This window comes from Manis pentadactyla, chromosome 4, assembly GCF_030020395.1.
Source record: "Manis pentadactyla isolate mManPen7 chromosome 4, mManPen7.hap1, whole genome shotgun sequence".
Lineage (NCBI taxonomy): Eukaryota > Metazoa > Chordata > Mammalia > Pholidota > Manidae > Manis > Manis pentadactyla.
Genome location: NC_080022.1, coordinates 73,973,758 through 73,991,728, shown reverse-complemented (window position 1 = coordinate 73,991,728; position 17,971 = coordinate 73,973,758). Strand labels below are relative to the sequence as shown.

At 39.6% G+C, this 17,971-nt stretch overlaps 2 protein-coding genes across 4 annotated transcripts in view; one reads left to right on the top strand and one right to left on the bottom strand.

Annotated features, from left to right (window-relative positions):
* HS2ST1 (heparan sulfate 2-O-sulfotransferase 1) overlaps positions 1-4,798 on the bottom strand; it is a 166,695-nt gene extending 161,897 nt beyond the window's left edge. For 2 of the 3 annotated variants that reach the window (XM_036890156.2, XM_057500395.1), the window contains exon 1: positions 4,296-4,798. In XM_036890156.2, coding sequence (XP_036746051.1) covers positions 4,296-4,419 — 124 coding nt within the window. In that variant the 5' untranslated portion in view covers positions 4,420-4,798. The remainder of the gene's footprint in view (positions 1-4,295) is intronic. The other variant, XM_036890157.2, reaches the window with a different exon arrangement.
* A 505-nt stretch (positions 4,799-5,303) lies between these two features.
* Positions 5,304-17,971, top strand: part of SELENOF (selenoprotein F) — a 44,830-nt gene continuing 32,162 nt past the window's right edge. Inside the window, exons 1-2 of the mRNA XM_036890159.2 lie at positions 5,304-5,458; positions 12,958-13,125. Coding sequence (XP_036746054.2) covers positions 5,372-5,458; positions 12,958-13,125 — 255 coding nt within the window. The 5' untranslated portion in view covers positions 5,304-5,371. The remainder of the gene's footprint in view (positions 5,459-12,957; positions 13,126-17,971) is intronic.

The window sequence follows — 17,971 nt, the reverse complement described above, 5'->3', positions numbered from 1 at the left end:
TCTTAGTCAGCTTTAGCAACAGGTTGTTCTTGCCATTCAAAAAAAAGAGCCCTGTAAAAGCAACAAGCTCGGCCACACACAGTTCTAAGTGAACAGCTAAGTAAGCAGTAAACAGTCTTCACTGACTCCATATCATCTTCCATATCTAATTAGAAAAATTAACTATGCTTTTAGTAAAATGAAGCATTTTCAACATAATACCAAAGAGAAAATTTGTCATAACATGTTTGTATCCTAAATGCAACTCACAAGCCGCATGTTATGGTATGTTAATACTAAAAACAAACAAAAACAACACACTCCATTAAGTACACCATCTACTAGAAGTCAGTGATTCTTACTATTATGGGGATCACACACTCTTTTGCAAATCTGATAAAAGCTATTCATATAATATTCAGGACTTCATGGTGCCTTGAAGCCTATATATAGGTCCCTGAGATTTAAGGAATCTCTGATTAGTAGAAGAACAGAGTACAAAATCAATCCAAGAACATATAAATAAAAGAAGAATTGTAATATTTAGTGGGGAAAAATGGATTTATTAACATTTTCCATAAGTGGCTATTTGCTGAAATCACGTAACTCTCTATAAAGGTACAAATGTCTCAAAGAGCTAAACGTAAGAAAAATTACAAAATACTGTAACAAAATATAGAAAATGTACATCATCTTGGTTGGAGGAAGTCTTCTTAAGAAGCATAAGATAAGAAACCTACTTGCCTTAACAGATTTGACTCGTTAAATTTTATATCTTTTGTATTAGCAAATATACTATAAAGTCAAGGGACAAATACAAACTTGAAGAAAAACAGATATAAGACATATGACAGATAAAGGATTAGTAATTCATATAAATAGATGGATAAACACACACACACATATTTTTTAAACTAAAAATTAAGATAAACTACCCAATAGACAAATGAAAATGAACTAATAGTAAATGATGTTCAAACTGAGTAGAAGTTAAGGAAATGTTAATCAACACAACAATGTATCATTTCACAGCTTCAGACTGGCAAAAATTAAAAGCTGATAGCATTCAGCGTTTTTGAGTGTGTGCTGGCAGTGCAGGCAACTGTAATATTTTGGAATTAATTTTTCTGGAAAATAACAGATTTTAAAATCTGCTAAATTGTAAAATACATATATCCTTTCTCTTAACAGTCACACATAAAACTTTATCCTAGTAAAAAATGATACCAACACAGAAGGAATTGAAAGGATATAAAAGGATGTTTCTCATAACATTGCTTGTAATACCAAGAAAAGAAATGGCAAAAAAAAAAAAAAGGTGTCTGCACAGGGGGACAGGGAACAAATGTCCATTATTGGCATAATCACTTAATAATTTATGATACATGGATACTACAGAATATTATACAGCTATTACAATGAGTAAGTCAAATTTACATGTATTGAACAGGAAAAATGTCTATGATATTAAATGAAAAAAAGCAAAATATAGAGTAACGTGTACCATGAACCCACATTAGTTTTTAAAAAAGATAAAAGAAAACTCTATTAGGTGATATTGGACTTTTTAGGGATTCCTATTTAAATACATAATTTCTCAAGTGGTCAATGGATACACCTAAGTTTTGAATACATCTATTGATTGATTAGAAATCTATCAAAATACTCTAAAATCAAGGTGCAAAACAACAGAAAAGATAAACAACAAAAACCACTTTTAAGAACAAAACATTTAACAGTTTCAGTAACAAAATTAAAATGCTTTTTAATGTTGCAGTTTTACACTTACAGAAAACCACCAGTTTTTCCTATAATAGAATCAAGCTATTTCACATATTTCTTTGGGTAATGTAATTACACTCATTATACAGATATAAACAAGGGCAGACATTACACTAAACCAATTCCTTTGTGTCAGAAATTAGATTTTCTTGGAATGGTATTCATTCTCAGCAATAAATGCAATTAAACATTGGTACTGCAGTTTAAAAATTCTATTCAAACTGCTAAATCTTAGAATGTTAATACAAAGTCTGAAGTAGCCAAGTATATTTAAAGGAGCACTTGATTTAGAATCAGACATACCTGCGTTCTAATCCTGGCTCTGCCACCTACTAGCTATGTATGTGGTCAAGTTATATAACCATTGAACCTGTTCCTGCATCTGTAAAAATGGCTTTCTATGGTGGTCTTGCAAGATTAAATAATATCACATATGAAGGCATACTAGAGTGAGTCTGTCAAATTATGCCTTCTTCTGTCTTCCTTGTCTAAGATTACTAACTGGCAACATTTGTTTTAGTACTGCCAGTAAGACTACAAATCCAAAAGACTGTTGATACTAAGTTTTACACTTTATTTGCCATGTTTTTAATCTCCAGAGATTAGTTCAAGTGTTTTGAATTTGAGACTCCTTTTCTTGTCTCATTTTTGAGAATTAGTTGGATCCATATCTAGTATTTCTGATGGAATTTAAAGGTTTCTTGTAACAACAAAAATCACACACAAAAAAAGACATTTTCTACCTGTGGCTTTCTACATATCCAGATAACTCTTTTTGAACTCATTCAGGTGTGTCTACAGAAACTACTTCCAGGTATTATGAAAAAAATGTTAGGCAAGGAAGGAAAACCAAAAGTTGAAGTTATGCTAATCGAGGACAATGTGTCTAAGATATCTACCTAGCGATACAACAAAGAATAAATTAAAATGTTAATTTTAATATCACTTTAAAATTCCTCCAAAGGGAGTCTTTTTTTCTATAAAGCTGGATCATTAATGAGGCCAGAATATGATACTGAACGCTGCTAAATGGATCCAAACGAAAAGAAAAATCATATTGGCCAACCTTCAATATTTAAAGTGAATATTTTTCCACCATACAATACATATTAAATAAGTTTTATCTTAGTGTTAAGGTATATCCTAGAACTATCTTTTCCCCTCTTCAATTTTAGTTGCACTTCAGTTAGACTTATTTGATGTTCTTTTATATGCTGCTCTTTAAAATGTCTCCAAGGCTTTTTGCAAAGTCTACCCAAATGCAAATAGCTACTATTTGTAATGTTATAATTATTTTATTTTTTTCCTAATTATTAATCATCACCCATAACAGCATCTAGATGTTACTTCGAAGTCTGAATTGTACTGCCGCAGGTATTTCATCGATTGCTTCTCAGTCTTTAAACGACGCTGAGGTGAAAGTGTATGCATCAAAACACTTCACATTACTTTTCCTTATTCAAATTACAGCCTCTTAGCGGATTTTTAAGTGCCCTGTACATTTTTAAGTCAAAATGTGTCACTGACATTCTTTTACCACTCCCTCCCCATCCTGAGCTCTTGCCAAATTCCAAAGTTACCTACTAACCCAAAATCTGTGCATTTTCAGGTCTTTCACAACTTCACTCCAACTTTTTGTACTTCCTATCTCTTCTTCCATTAAAGTTACACTTCTTAACTCCTTAAGGTACTTATCCATAAGGTTAACTTCTTGCATATACTTTTCCTTCCATAAACTTAAATCTTCTGTAATTCCCCTTCAGCCCTCCCTCCTCTTCTAAATTCATTACATCAACATTGCTGCAAAGCAATACATATATACATCCCTATACTTAAGCCCAAAATATAAATCAGTTTAGCGCCACTAAGAAAAAACTAAAAAGCCTGGACGCATTTCTGTACCCCGCTGAAGCTAATTTGCTTTCCTGTCCTACCTGGAGAGCCTATTTCTCCCGTCAGTTGTGTGGTCCCTTGCTGCCCCCAGCACAAGAGTGCAACTCACTACAGTGTATTTCTTTCACTCTCAATCATTCCCAGTACCTCCCTCCATTTCTGCACATCTAATCCTTCGTGAACCGCCCCATCGCCAAAAGATTTCGTATCCAGGTGACCACATTTCAAATTAGAATACCCCTCTGCTGACAGTACGAGAGCTTTCTAAACGACTTCTAAGAGCACAACGCAAGGCTGAGCGTTTTTGTCTCCTCCAGCAGGACCTGCTCCCCACCGAGTTCAGGCTCCTCTAGCTCTGTTCCCGGGGCATGCCTACTTCGGTGTAACCCTTTGGCTTGGGAAACTCCAAACTTGCAACCTCTGCCCCGCAACCTCGCGAGCCCAGCACGCTACTCAAGCTTAATCCACACCATTCTTGAGCTCTCCTTGCCCCCAGTCCCACCAGATCTCTTTGCATCCTTTTTCAGCTCTGGGCCCCTGAGCCAGCCCCTAGGTTAAGAACGCCCACTTGCTCTGGTTGCAATGCCTCCCTGGCCCGGCCCCTTCCACACCACTCATCCCCGAGTGGCTCTGCTCCTCACCTAGCTTCGACCGGGACTCCTCCAGTTTCTGGATTTGGTTCTCCAAGAAGAGCATCGCTACCGCGAAGGCCACCACTGCCAGCAGCTGCAACTTGGGCGGCATCATAATCCTGAGGAGCCCCATGAAACCCGTTGCTCGGGATCAAGACATACCGCGGGGGGCGGGGAGCGGGGCCCCGAAGGCGAAAGAGACGCCGAGAAGAGCCCACCGAGCCGGAGAAAGGCAAGGAGAGCGCGACAGCGAGAGAACCACCGCAGCAGCCCCCCTTCTAGCCTCCCCAATCCCCCGCCCCCAGGCGCAAGCACCAACGCCACCGGTGCCCGCTTCTCCTCGGCCGCCCCAACGGTCGCCCCCTCCAACAGCCCGCGCAGCAAATAGCGCGAAGTGGCTGCCGGGCTCTCGCCTGCTTCCACTGCCTCAGTCCCCGACCCCCGTGCCCGCCCGGCTGCCCGCTTCCCTCTCTTCCTTCCTTCCCTCCCTCTGCTGCTCGCGGCCGCGCGCTCCTCCGCCAGCGCTGCGGCTGCGGCTGCGCCGCCCTCGGCCCCGCCCCCGCCCATCCCCCGCCTCCACCACGCGCACGCATCCACGTACGCTGCTCGGCAACCAGAGGCTCCACCCTCGGCTCCCTTTCGGTTGTGCCTATTGGACTGAAGAATCCCAGGGCTTCGCTCTCTGCTCGTGTTACGGTTGGTTTCCTTTGTCATAGATGTCAACGAAACTAACATTCGATTGGGTAAACTTGGAGGAGGGGGCTGGCCGAAACTTCCGGGGGCGGAGCTTCTTGGCTTCTTAACGAATTGCCGTGAACGAAAGGAAGGAGCCCAGAGAAAACACAAATTTTGGGAGTTTAGGAATGTGCCTGATACGGGTTCTCGAAAGGACCGAGCAACTTAGTATTTACATGAAATATAAAGATAGTTGATAACCTTTAAGCTTCCATATGCCCTTAGGTAATACTTGTCTCTGCAGAATAAGAGACATGGTGGCAACGGCCTTAGCAGCCTGCTTTGGGTCAGGCTCTGGACTGGACGCCCCTAGATGCGGGGGCCTCTGGGCAGTTGGAGACCCACGGAAGATGGTAGCGATGGCGGCTGAGCCTGGCAGATGGCGGCTCAGGCAGGCGTTAGGGCTGCGTTTGCTATTGGCCACTGTGCTTCAAGCGGTGAGTGGAGATCCCTCTGCTGCAGCCCCAGAGCCAGTGGGAGGGATTGCGCTGAAGAAGATGGAAAATTCGGTAACGCTTGGGAGCCACACACTGGGCTTCCTTAGTGACTGCCGTGGCTGAAATGCTACGTGGCTTAGTCCCTCGCCCGATGCTAATTCTTCCCCGCCCCGGTTTCTAGCGGTCCTTTCTCCTGACTTCAGACTATCTTGATTAAGTATCTTCTCTTGCAGAGCTGCAGCAAAGAAAAAAATGTAAATCACACAGTGAAGCAAAAGGAGGGAGGTTGGGCAATCAATCTTGGAAAGAAATGAATATTTTTAAGTCGCGGAAATGCAAGGGCCTACCGTTACTCCCAAGTCTTAGAGGAAATCAGCTGTTTGGTCTAGGGTATACTTACTGTTTACTTTTTTCTCAATTATTAGTGGTCTGATTCGCTATTAAGACATTCTCGTACCGCTGGGTGCAGTTCATACTTCGTGGTTTTAAACAACGTTGCAATAAAAGGAGGTACTCTAAGCATAGTTTATCTTTGAAACATTATCTAAAATGACAGCCTTCATTTCGTTTAATATTAAGTATTAACCAAGTTTTTTATTTAGTATTTCTCCATTAGCAGAACATACATGTTAATCTTTGAATGGAGAAAGGCTACTCTCGACTTACATTCACTCATGAACAACTTAGTAGTGGTTAATTCCTCCTAAGAAGTTTAGCAATCCATGTTTTGCTATGTGAATAATAAAACTTTTTATAGGCACCGTGCTGGGAGCTTCTACATGCTTATCAGCTTGATTCTTCAGCTATTCTCTATACGAGCCTGTTGAAAAGTTTTTTCCTAAGAGACTTGGTTTGATTTATCCAAGGCTTGGGGGAGTGAGGGCCTATATGGAAGATTTCCATAAACACCTCTTTTCTTACATCCAGGAGTTTGAAAATCTATTTGCTTTTGCAACCATATCTAAAAGGTGGATTATTTCTCTAATTAGCATTACAGTACTCCATTATTCAGGCATTTATTTGGTGTCTTAGAAATTCTTAGAAGACTCCCTCTCTAAACTTTCTACTGTAGATTTTTTTTGCCAGTCTTAGGTAATTTGAGTTCATCACCATGCCAAGATAAAAAGAAATAACATTTTAAGCTGCCTCCTCCTGATTTCCCTATTTCTTTGACTGATTCACTCTTCAGTTATGTAACCACCCCCAAACTTAGTGGCTTAAAATAACAAGGATTTCTCATAATTCTGTGGGTCTGCTGAGCAGTACGTCTGTTGATTTCCTCTGGCCTCATTCATGCAGCTATGTTAGCTAGTAGGTCAGCTGGACTGAACGGTCCAACATAGCTTCATTCTTAGTTGGTGCTGTTTGCCAGAGCAACTTGGTTCTTCTCTGTGACCTCTCATCCTCCAGTAGGCGAGACCAACTTCTTTCATGACAGTCTCAGTGTAGCATGCAAAAGAGCAAAAGCTTCAATACTTAAAAAGCCTAGCCTTGGAAGTCGCTTTTATTACTTCTACTTCATAGTATTTGTCAAAGCAAATCACAAGACCATTCTAGATTTCAGGGGTGGGGACAGACTCCATCTCTGTATGAAGAGTGACACAGCCACATTCAAAGAAGTGCACATACCAGGAGAGGACTGTATGGCCAGTAAACAACTTACCACAGTGACCATCCACAAAATTCAAGCCAGAAACTTGGGTGTCATCTCTGACTCCTTCCTCTCCTTGCATACCTTATGTCCAGGCAAATAACCAAGTCTTGTTGATTTTACTTCCTAATATCTTGCATTCATCAACTTACTGTTAATCCATCATTCAAGCCACAGTATCTCTCTCCTTAGAAATAACAGTCTCCCTTTGAATTATCAGAACCTAAATGGTTGGCTCTGCCAGCTTCCCAACTGCTCTAGCCAGAGATTAGTCATTTTAAATTCTTCTATTTCCTTTCACTCTGAATCCAATTAGTCATTAAGTTTTTAAAAATCTCCACATCAATCCACTTAATTCTGTCTCCATAGGTACTACTTAGATTCAGGGCACCATCTTTGCTTGCCTGGAATTACAACAGCTTCCTTTTTTGGTCTCCCCATCTCATTTTCTCCCTTTCTAGTTCTGTCTCTATGATGCATCTGAAGTCATCTTTCTAAATCTTAAATCTGCTGTTATTAAAACTTTTCAGTGGTTTTTAAGGTGAAGTCTATACTTAATGTTTCTACAAGACCTGTTTGACCTGATAATCGTTTTGTCTATTCAGGCTTAATAGAAAATAGAAAGGGAGTCCTGAGTAATTCACCCTTGTTGAACTATTTGAACTTCCCTAAAGTTTATTCCTGTCTCTTTCAACCTTAATGACTAGGATTTTTAAGAAAGGCAATAAAACCCTTGAAAATGTAAAAGCAAGTGTAGAGGATTGTTTGAAAACCACTAAGTTAGGAAAACTGCATCTTACAGTTAGTCTGAAGGGGGAAAAGGCCAGGTGAAATAAATACTTGGCAGTAGTAAAAATAAGCCAAATCTTTGGAACCTGAAAGGTGAACAAAAAGGGGATGAGGAAAGAATTTCTTGGCACCTTGAGGTTGAGCTATTGGTATGGGTAGAGGACTTAGCTCCTACTTTGTTAATTCATACCTAAGAGTCCTTAGATTAGACAAGTTGAGTTTTTATCCTGTGCCTCTGAATCGCTTTACTCTGAACTTAATAGCAATGCATAGTTATCAGCATTCCAATAAGATGACAACTGGGAAGATATAAAGTGATTTAATCTGAAAATACTATTTTGAGTATGCTTAGGCATTAGAAAAATAGTATTTTAGTATGGCCTACGGGAGCACCCCAAAACTAAGTGGTATTCAACTCTTCATTCAGCTTGTACATAATATTTCTTCATTCAGAAAAGCACTCTACTGATAGCAGTATAGAATGATATTGTTTATCATTTATTCTAAGACACAGCACCTCACCTCACATCCCCCTTTTTCTTCACAGGTTAACATTTGGATTGGTCATGTTTCATTGGGTGGCACAATTATAATTGTCAGTGTTTTTGTTGTTATTCTAGTGGTACATACAATAATAGTGCATCATGGATTCTGTGAAATGTACTTAACAGTGGTTGAGGGTTTTGAGGACCAGCCAGGATTCGAATCTTGATACTACCACCTATCGTTTGCTGTGCTGTCTTAGAAAAACTTATTGCCTAAAGGTGTGGAAGCGGTAGCCTAGCAAAAGGCCAGTTGCATCATCAGGTGGCCTAAGTTCAGTGAGGATCCTGGCCATAGGAACCCCAACTTCCCCACAGTAAGATTAAATGGAATAATGATGTAAAGTGCTTAGCAAAATATCTGGTGCTTTGTAAGAGCTTACTAAGATGGCCATGTTTCTGGTATTAATTTTAATGGGGTTCATCTGTAAACCCATCTCTTTGCTTTTGTCCCAGATTTGAAATCTGTTCAAAATTACCTGAGAAACCTGAGTTTTCTGAGAGTAAAGACCAGTTAAGAGACAACTTATTATGTACAAGTATAATAAAATGTATAGCTATACCAGACTTTGCCTGAAAAGATACTGTTATCATATAATCCAGTTTATTTGCGTACAACTCTCCTCTACAAGGAACTCAGTGCCAGAAAAATTAATTAATGAATAATGCACAGAGGAGAGAATGGAGTCTGTTAGCTTGTCAGTCCTACTTTGAATTGGGGAAAGTTAAACTATTAAATGTTATCCCACCCTGTCCTTAGAAGCCTTTCTTACAAATGTGGCTAATTATTTTAAAATTTAATATTTGTCTTTTAAAGTGCACATTTAAATGCTATTCAATTACTTTTTAGTAATAAAAAGATGCGTAAGCAATATATATAATTTTGAACTCCTATATTATGTAAAGTGGTATTTATTTATCTGTGAAGTGCTTAAAAAATTTTTCATGTCCTTAGATTCAAAGCCCTGAATCTGCAAAACTTTTCTAGAAGAGCTAGAAAAAACTAGTTCACTCATGAAACTCGAGACACCTTGTATCTTCCCTACACTTATTCTCTGTCCCATATAAAATACAATGAGACACCTCATATCTCCTCTACACTTATTCTCTGTTCCATATATAATACAATGATAAAGAAAGACAAGGAGTGTTTTGTAGTTTTAAGAGTGTGCTTTCACAGTGGAAGGTGGGAATAATGCTAACATTTATTAAATACCCACTGTGTACTGGGTAGGATACTAGGTGCTTTCTGTACTTTTTTTCCCTTTAATCCTCAAATTTCTGTAAGTGGTAATTATTCCTGGTCAGAAGTTCCAAAGTAAGGTTGCTTTGCGCTTGTATTTGGATCACAATGCCATGAGACTCCAAAATACATTATTTGCATATTCAAGCCACCTCTCAGTAGGTGCTCAATAAATGATGAATAAAGCAAAGTGATACCATGATTATTAAATTGATTCTTGTTTTGTAAAACATGCTTTGGTGACAATTTCTTAAATTTATTAAGCAGTTCACAGTTTCAATGTGATCTCACTTTTAATGACTATTTTCACTACCATGACTGCAAAACAAATCACCCTAAAGTTTAGTGGTGTAAAGTAATTGTTTATTTTGCTTTAGAGTCTCTGGATCAGCTAGAGCACAGCAGGGTGTTTTGTGTGTTCCCCCCAGTCTCAGACTTCACCTGAAAGACTGGTGCCTGAAATGGGAAGGCTCTCCATTCATATGTTTAGTAGTTGATACCGGTTGTCATCTGGGGGCCTTAGTTTCTCTCTACATGGGCCTCTACAAGTTGTCTCCAGTTTACGCTGTCTTACAGCATGGTGGCCAAATTCTAAAGCTGTGTATTCTGAGACAGAGACAGAGAACACATGGGAGCACTAGCCAGTCAGAGGCCTTTTCCTTTTTTATACCTACCCTCAGAAAATCCAGTGTCACTTCCTTTACACTCTCTTAGTCTAGTCACAAGCTTCTGCCTGGATTCAAGGGAAGGGAACATGATTCCCACTTCTCTGTGGAGGACTACCAGTCACGTTGTAAAAAGAACATGTGGGATGATGTGTATATATTGGTACAGCCGTCTTTGGAAAATACAAATTAGCCTGTGAAATAGAGTAAGCTGATGACTGTACTAATAGGGAAATTACTCAGATTACTAGTACAGTAGCAGTTGTTTTAGATCCCTCCCACTAGATGGTCATACTTGATCTATTTTTAAGATTATATACATTCCACATTATTACTAAGATAAAAAGTATGTGAGGTATCACATTAGGGTGTTGACTAATATAAAGACCAAAGGAATGATCAGCATTTTAGAGGAGTCTGCCAGTAATACTTAAATTTTTTACATTGGAAAATGCCATTGGGTTTTTAATCTGCCTGATTGGAAGGTCCTAGTGGACCAAATCCAGCCAGCCCTGTTTTTGTAAATAAAGAATACAGACACCCATTCATTTACTATTGTCTGTGAATGCTTTTGTGCTTCAGTGGCTGAGTGGAATAGTTGCAAAAGAAACCATATAACCACCAAAACCTAGCATAATTACTTTCTGGCCCTTAAAGTTTGCAGACCCTTGATGTAGAAGATCAACCAATTGCAGTCAATTTGAAATTCCTCCTACTTGAGGCTGTGCTTCTGAACAATTCATTTGTTCAGGACACGGAAGAACCTAGCACAAGTGCTAGAAATACAGAGAACCGAGTTCTTACGGTCAAAGAGTTCACAGTATTGTTGGAGAATCAGTTTCTAGATTTACATAGTACAGTGTCAATGAGTGTTGCTGTTTTACAGCTATGCACAAATTACTTTCTTGAAAAAAGTACTATAGCTATAAAGGTCTGATTTCTTTCAGAATAGGCTTCCTAGAAGACTGATACTGATCAGGTTTTTGGAAATAAGTAGGAGTTAACAAGGTGAAAAAGTGAAAAAAGATTCTTAGACATAGGAAAACTGTGAGCAAATGTATGTTTGAGTAGTTTTGTACAGGTGCTACAGGGATTCATTATAGCTGAAAAGTAAAATGTGATTGAGGAAGTAATGAAAGATAGGACTGGCAGGGACCATTTAAGCCACTGAGTCAGTAAAAGATTTGGGAGCTAAGAAACAGAATTAACAAAACCTGTTCATTAATTGTTTGTAAGAATGGTGATGAGTGTGTGTAGTTGAGGATGACTGACCTGGGCAACTAGATGGTCTGGGAAAATGTTGCATTTTACTAAGATACTGAATACTTTGGAAGGAAGGAATACATTTAAGGAGAAAAGGCAAGTTTCACTGAAGAGATTCTGAATTTGCAGTGCCTGTGCAGCATCCAAATGAGACATCAGGTAGGATGTTGGCTTTGGAAACTTCACACTCAAGTAGAAGACTTGGGAGTTTTCAATAATTGGGTATTTAAAGCATGGAGAAGATGCAGTCATCTACAGAAAATATGTAAAACAAAGAGAGAGCCAAAAATAGAAATGGGAAACATCACTTAAGAAATCACAGAAGAGGAAGAAGGGCAAGCCATGGAAGGAGCGGCTGGAGCAGAACAGTTTTGAATGCCTTTGCATTTAATGATTTTTGGCAAGTGTAGTCAGGTAGTAAGATCAGAAGCCCGACTATAGTAACATTTCAGAAATGACAGAATGTGGGGAGAGCAGTTGGAACCATAAGACTTGAAAACACTAAAGAATTGAGTTTTCAGTGCAATTAAATCCCTGTGGAGATAGTAGAATCCAAAGTACAGGTATAGAGGGATTGACAGATGAAGGTGCACCACATTCACTGAGATGTGCATGAGAGAAGAGTGGGTGAAAGAAAAGAACTAGCACATCTGAAAGCCTTCTTTTCCCAGTCATTCTGGTGGGTACATAAGTCATTTCATTTCATCTTCACTGCAATGTAGTTTATGTAGGAAACTAAAATAGATTTTTTTTTCTTGCTTTCTCGGTGAGGAATTTAAAACTTAGAGAGATTACCTTGCCCAGTGTCACACATCTTGTACATGGTGGAACTAGTACTTAAACCCTAAAGTTTTTTTTGGAAGTGCTTCTGTTCTCCCCCTCTCCAGCCCCATTCACACCCTTCCCCTGATAAATGTGAATGAAGATAAGTCTGTAGGGTATAATATTACTCCATAGACCCAGATGAACAAGTGCTAAGTTCTTAAAATGAAATAGAAATTTGTTTTTTTCCTAAGGTAATTCCTTTAAAAATATTGAATGTTTAATAAAAGGTATTATATGTAAAACACCTATAAAGAAATAATATGTAACATCATCTGTTAATCCATATTTTAGCTAAGCTTGAAAGATGGCAAATTTTAAGAAAAAAAAATTGTTGGGGACATGGGAAGAACCAAAGACTCATAAAGTTATAGAGTTTAAAAATAATTAAAATTTATCTCCAAATGAGGCATTTCAGTAATTCATCTCCAGTGTGTTAGACTTTGACATCCTATTTACTCCTTTTTTGGAAGCTTTATAATATAAAATGCAATTATGTTTTATTTCTCTTTTTTTGTTTTCAGGTGTCTGCATTGGGGGCAGAGTTTTCATCAGAGGCTTGCAGAGAATTAGGCTTCTCCAGCAACTTGCTGTGCAGTTCTTGTGATCTTCTTGGACAGTTCAACCTGCTTCAGCTGGATCCTGACTGTAGAGGATGCTGTCAGGAAGAAGCACAATTTGAAACCAAAAAGGTATTATTTTCTAGTATCTCTTTTCCATTAGATGAGATGGTTTAGTTGAGATAAAGTAAAATAATAAATTGCTTAACTTAAATATAAAGAAGTCTCTAGTTTTTATATTTTGTAGTTTTAGAAACTGATTTCTTGCCTGGCCCATTAAGGGATCAAATTAAGGCAAATAGGAAGGAAAAATATGATTATATATAGGACCCCATTCTAGCATGATTGCCTAGCAGAGGGGAAGCAAAATTACTATAACATGATTGGATCCCAAAACTCTACAGTCTTCCTAAGTTCTGGTCACATGAAGCTAGAGAATAATTAATTAGGTATGTTTATTAATTTCTAATGATCCAGTCTTATAATGAAACTTGAGATAAAGGTAAAGCACCCAGAAACTGTCACATAATTGTAGATAATAAATTATAACCTCTAATCTGTTAACAAAGAATAAGGTCTTAATTTACACAGCTGTTACTAGTATTTACAGATACCTAACCTTACGTTTAAAACCCGAAAGTAGCCAAAGATAGGCAGTGCTAACTGTCCATTAAAATCTTCTCTGTTCTGATCCACTGCTCAAATTAATAGTAAACTTGCTCAATTTTGTTAGAACCCTTAGACTTCTTTAAATTATAAAGTAGCCTGAAAGATTATTTATATAAAATAAAACTGAATTAGTGAGACTGTGTTTTGGGTGAGAAAAATGCTAGCATGTGTCTCTGTCCTTTTAGTACTCTTTCACTCTTACTGAATTATTTGAATGGTTAACGGTTTATAAAGCTTTCAGACAGTAATTGTGTCTTCTCATTATCAAGTAGTTAAGCATTTTTTCTAATACGAAGTACAGTTTTATAGTTCTGAAAGAAAAACAAGCAGACAGGCTTTATAAAAGTCAGTATTCAACCAAAATTGAATACTTGATTTTTCAGTTGCTAATCTGAAATTCCTAGTGTCCCCGAAATGGCTTCTAAGTCCTCTCTGTTTTTTATTTTCTTGGTTCACATGTACCAGTAATATATTTTAATGTTTAGAAAATTTCCATACATATTATTCTTTATTGCATGTCAATAAAATGTAAAGTTTTAAAAACTTTATTTTAAATAGATTTAAGACAGGAGTTTAGTGAACCCTTCCCCCTGTTTTTCGTGTTTTTTTGTTTGTTTCTTGGTGAGATATTCACATGGAACAAAGTGCTAAAGGAATCTGCATGAGTTAGCCTCACCAAACTTAACAAGGATTGAATAGCAGGGGTGTTTTATAATAAATATCTTTATCACACACACACCCTTGTAATTAAAGATAAATTGAAAGGTTCTACTCTTTCTTATCAAACACACTAAACTATAAACCAAGTGCATATAAAACTATATGTATTGCCTTTTTTCAATAATCGTTCATAATACACCAGTTTTGTGGCATATTTTTAGTGGAACCAAACTTAGATCACACATTTCTAAATTATATTCCTATTCAATTTTCATTATTAATTATGTGTGGTGTCTTCACACCTTTGGTCAGTTACAGCTCAGCAATAACAGTAAACAAATAGTCTACCAATGAACATATGCCTAACTTATAACAAGCCAAAATGATTGTTGTATCTAAGTATGGTGATCCTGTATCCATTGTTTTTTCATTACTCCTAGCCCTTTAGGTCTAAGATGTTCTTCTTTCTCATTAAGCATTTCCTAGCACACTGTTGCGTAAAATCAGTGAATGGTTTTAATAGGCCTAGTGGAACCAAAGCATAGCAAAACTTGTAGAAATATTACAGGAAATATAAAAGTATGGTGTGTTGGACAAGCCTGCATTTGGACGCTGTAACTCCAGGGGAAAATCCCAAGGCAAAGTACCTTGAAACTGAAATCATTCAAAGGGAGAAATAAAGTTAAGAAACCCATTTATTTCTTATAAGCAGTCGTCCTGTTTCTCTCTTGACCAGGCTGCAGAAGCTCCACCCAGCCTCTCCAGTTTAGATAAACCCTCCCACACCCTTGTCATTACCTATTGATATGTAGATGGGCTAATCCTCTTGACCCCTTGGGAACACCTATTGATATGCAGATGCACTAAAGCCAGGGGAGAGATTCTGGAAATACTGCAGTTTTACCCACAGTCCACCCCTCCAGAAATCTTGCCTCACAATCAACACTTTCCTCATTTTCCACAATGCCCCCAATGTGAGAAAACTGGAGCATTGTAATCAGGCTAATAACATAAAATAGCAACAGCAATAAAGCCATGCTAATCCTCAAGCTGAAGGCTTCAGCTAGGTTCAGAGTCCTAGGCAGATTAAGTCCACAGCTCGCCCATTCCAAAAGCAGTCAGTAGCTGAATAGGTAGGGAGTTTAGAGCAATCATCACATGGCAGCTGTGGCCAAGGGGTGCATCCAGGCCGCAAGGACTGAAGAAAAAAATAATCTTAAAGGCAATAAGATACATGTTTTAATGACACCAACATAGGCAAATCTTGTCCATCAGGTAGGATACATGCAAGAGAGTGGTCCTCAATAGGACAGTTGCAGGAATGGGATCTTGTCCTGGTCTAGTAAACCAGACTTTCACCTCCCTCCCTGTTGGAGTTACAGATGGGTTAATATATAGGGCTATGAGAGATACATGCACTGGCCATAAAGATAAAACAAAACCTCCCCGTAAGATGCTCTTACCTCCTGGACGTTTTGTGTACACTACCACAATCTTTGGGGGCCACTCTGCTGTTACTAGGAATACACATGAGGCAAGCTTCCAGGTCTTTTTCCCAGCATGCCAGAAGGTTAGCCATCGCTGGTCCATGTGTTGGAATGTCCAGGGCCACATCCATTCAACATTGTCTCCAGCGTTTAATGCAGTAGGGGCTGGCAGCAGGATGCTGCTCTGCTGGCCATATCCTGGCTTCAGTAACTCCTCTTTTGTTTCCACATATAGTTGCACATACAGTATAGGAGAGGCAGCAATGTGTGTTAGCATATCCACAGGGCTCAAGGCTCCTTTCCAGGGCTTCTCATTCAAACGCCATAGCACTGTCCATAAGCGACTGACCAGCCCTGTAGACTATTGATGTCTGACTTCAGGCCAGACTTCAACAAACCATTGTACCTCTCTTATCATTCCTGCCCCAGTAGGATTATATGGTACATGAAAATTCCACTTTATTCCTAATTGCTGCACCCATTCTTGTAATGCATGTCCAGTAAAGTGGGTGCCTCAATCCCTCTCAATCACCTGTAGCCGGTCATAGGCTGCAAAGAGATGCTCTAGGCCCCCTCTTGGTGGCTTGCTGATCTGCAAAACATGCAGGAAAAGCAATCAATAGGCCAGTAGCTGTATCCATGCAAGTCATGGCATACTGATATCCTGATATGGGCAGAGGCCCAATATGGTCTATCTGCCACCTGACAAGTGTTATTATGGCCCCTTTACTATTGTCCCATGTTGCTGTGGGACTCGGTGTAAGGTTTCTCTTAAAGCATACAAGGCACCCCCCTCTGGGCTCTGCTGACTTCTTCAAAGGTCAACGGCAAGCCCCACCAACAGGCTACAGCCCACATTGTCTTTTCACTGCATGCAGCAAACACTGATGTAACCATTGGGCTACATCAGAGACAGGCTTTCCTTCTAGTTACCCGATCCGAGCCAGGATGTCTGCTTCATCATTCCCTGGGAATGGCCAAAGGCAAATGGCCAGTCACATGATATATAGAAACAGTCTTAGTCTGACCAGAGGCCCATAGGTCTTGCCACAACTCCTGCCTCAAAGAGGCTGGTGACCAACCATCCAGTTGGCATGGTACCATGTCGGTAGCCATAGGGTCAAGTCCCGAAAGACAGCCCGGCTGTCAGTGTACACAACTATAGAGGAGGGCTTCTGGGTGATCATGAGCCATACTGCCAGCAACTCAGCCCTTTGGCTGCTCTTCCCCTCTCCATCCTTCAGCCATATTGTCTCAGGATGGAAAGCCACAGCCCTCCACTTACGGGGCTGCCCATGACTGGAGCTGTCTGTGTACCAAGCATCTTCGGGTTAGGAGCTTTTCCCTCCTGATAAAGACTCTCAGATACCAATGGCTCAAAAGCAAGTTCTTCCTGGTATAGGTCACTGGCCCCAATAAGCATTGGAGTTCTCCACCTAAGTAGTTAATAGAAAGGCTGCACTGTTGCTGTAAATATGCGCCCCTTTTGGCCAGTGTAGGTGTCTGTGCCAAGCCACTCCATGGCCTTTGGATCCAGTCTCACATCCACCCCACGATGGGGTAGGTGGTTAGTACCTTGGTTGGACCTGTTCCAGCAATAGGCTCTGTAGCCAGCAAGGTATGGTACACAACAGCCAGTTGCTTCTCTGTCAAGGTGTACCAGACCTCTGCTCCTTACCATAGTTGTAACCAGAATCCAATATGTTGGCATGTTTGTTCAAGCCACTGCCAAAGACCCCATCCTTAACCATCTTCGGTTACGTGAACATCTAGTTCACAGGGCCTTCATGAGTCCATTACACTCAAGGCCTGTACGGCCTTGACTATCCGCTTGGCAGCATTAAAAGCAGCTACACATGTCTCATCCCAGTTCCACCTAATGCCCTTTCATACCAACCAGTATAAGGGCTTCAGAATTTGTGCCAAATGCAGTATAAACGCTCTCCAGTAGCCCAAAAGACCCAAAAACTCTTGTAATACTGCCACAGTGGTAGGGGTGGGGAAAGCCTGAACCTTGTCTATAACTGCTTCAGGAACAACTTTAGTTTTACCAGGACAGACAACTCCCAAGAATTTTACAGACAAACCAGGTCCCTGAACCTTGGTGCTGTTCACAGCCCATCTTTTTTCCTGTAGATGTTGCAACACTCTAGGAACTGCCT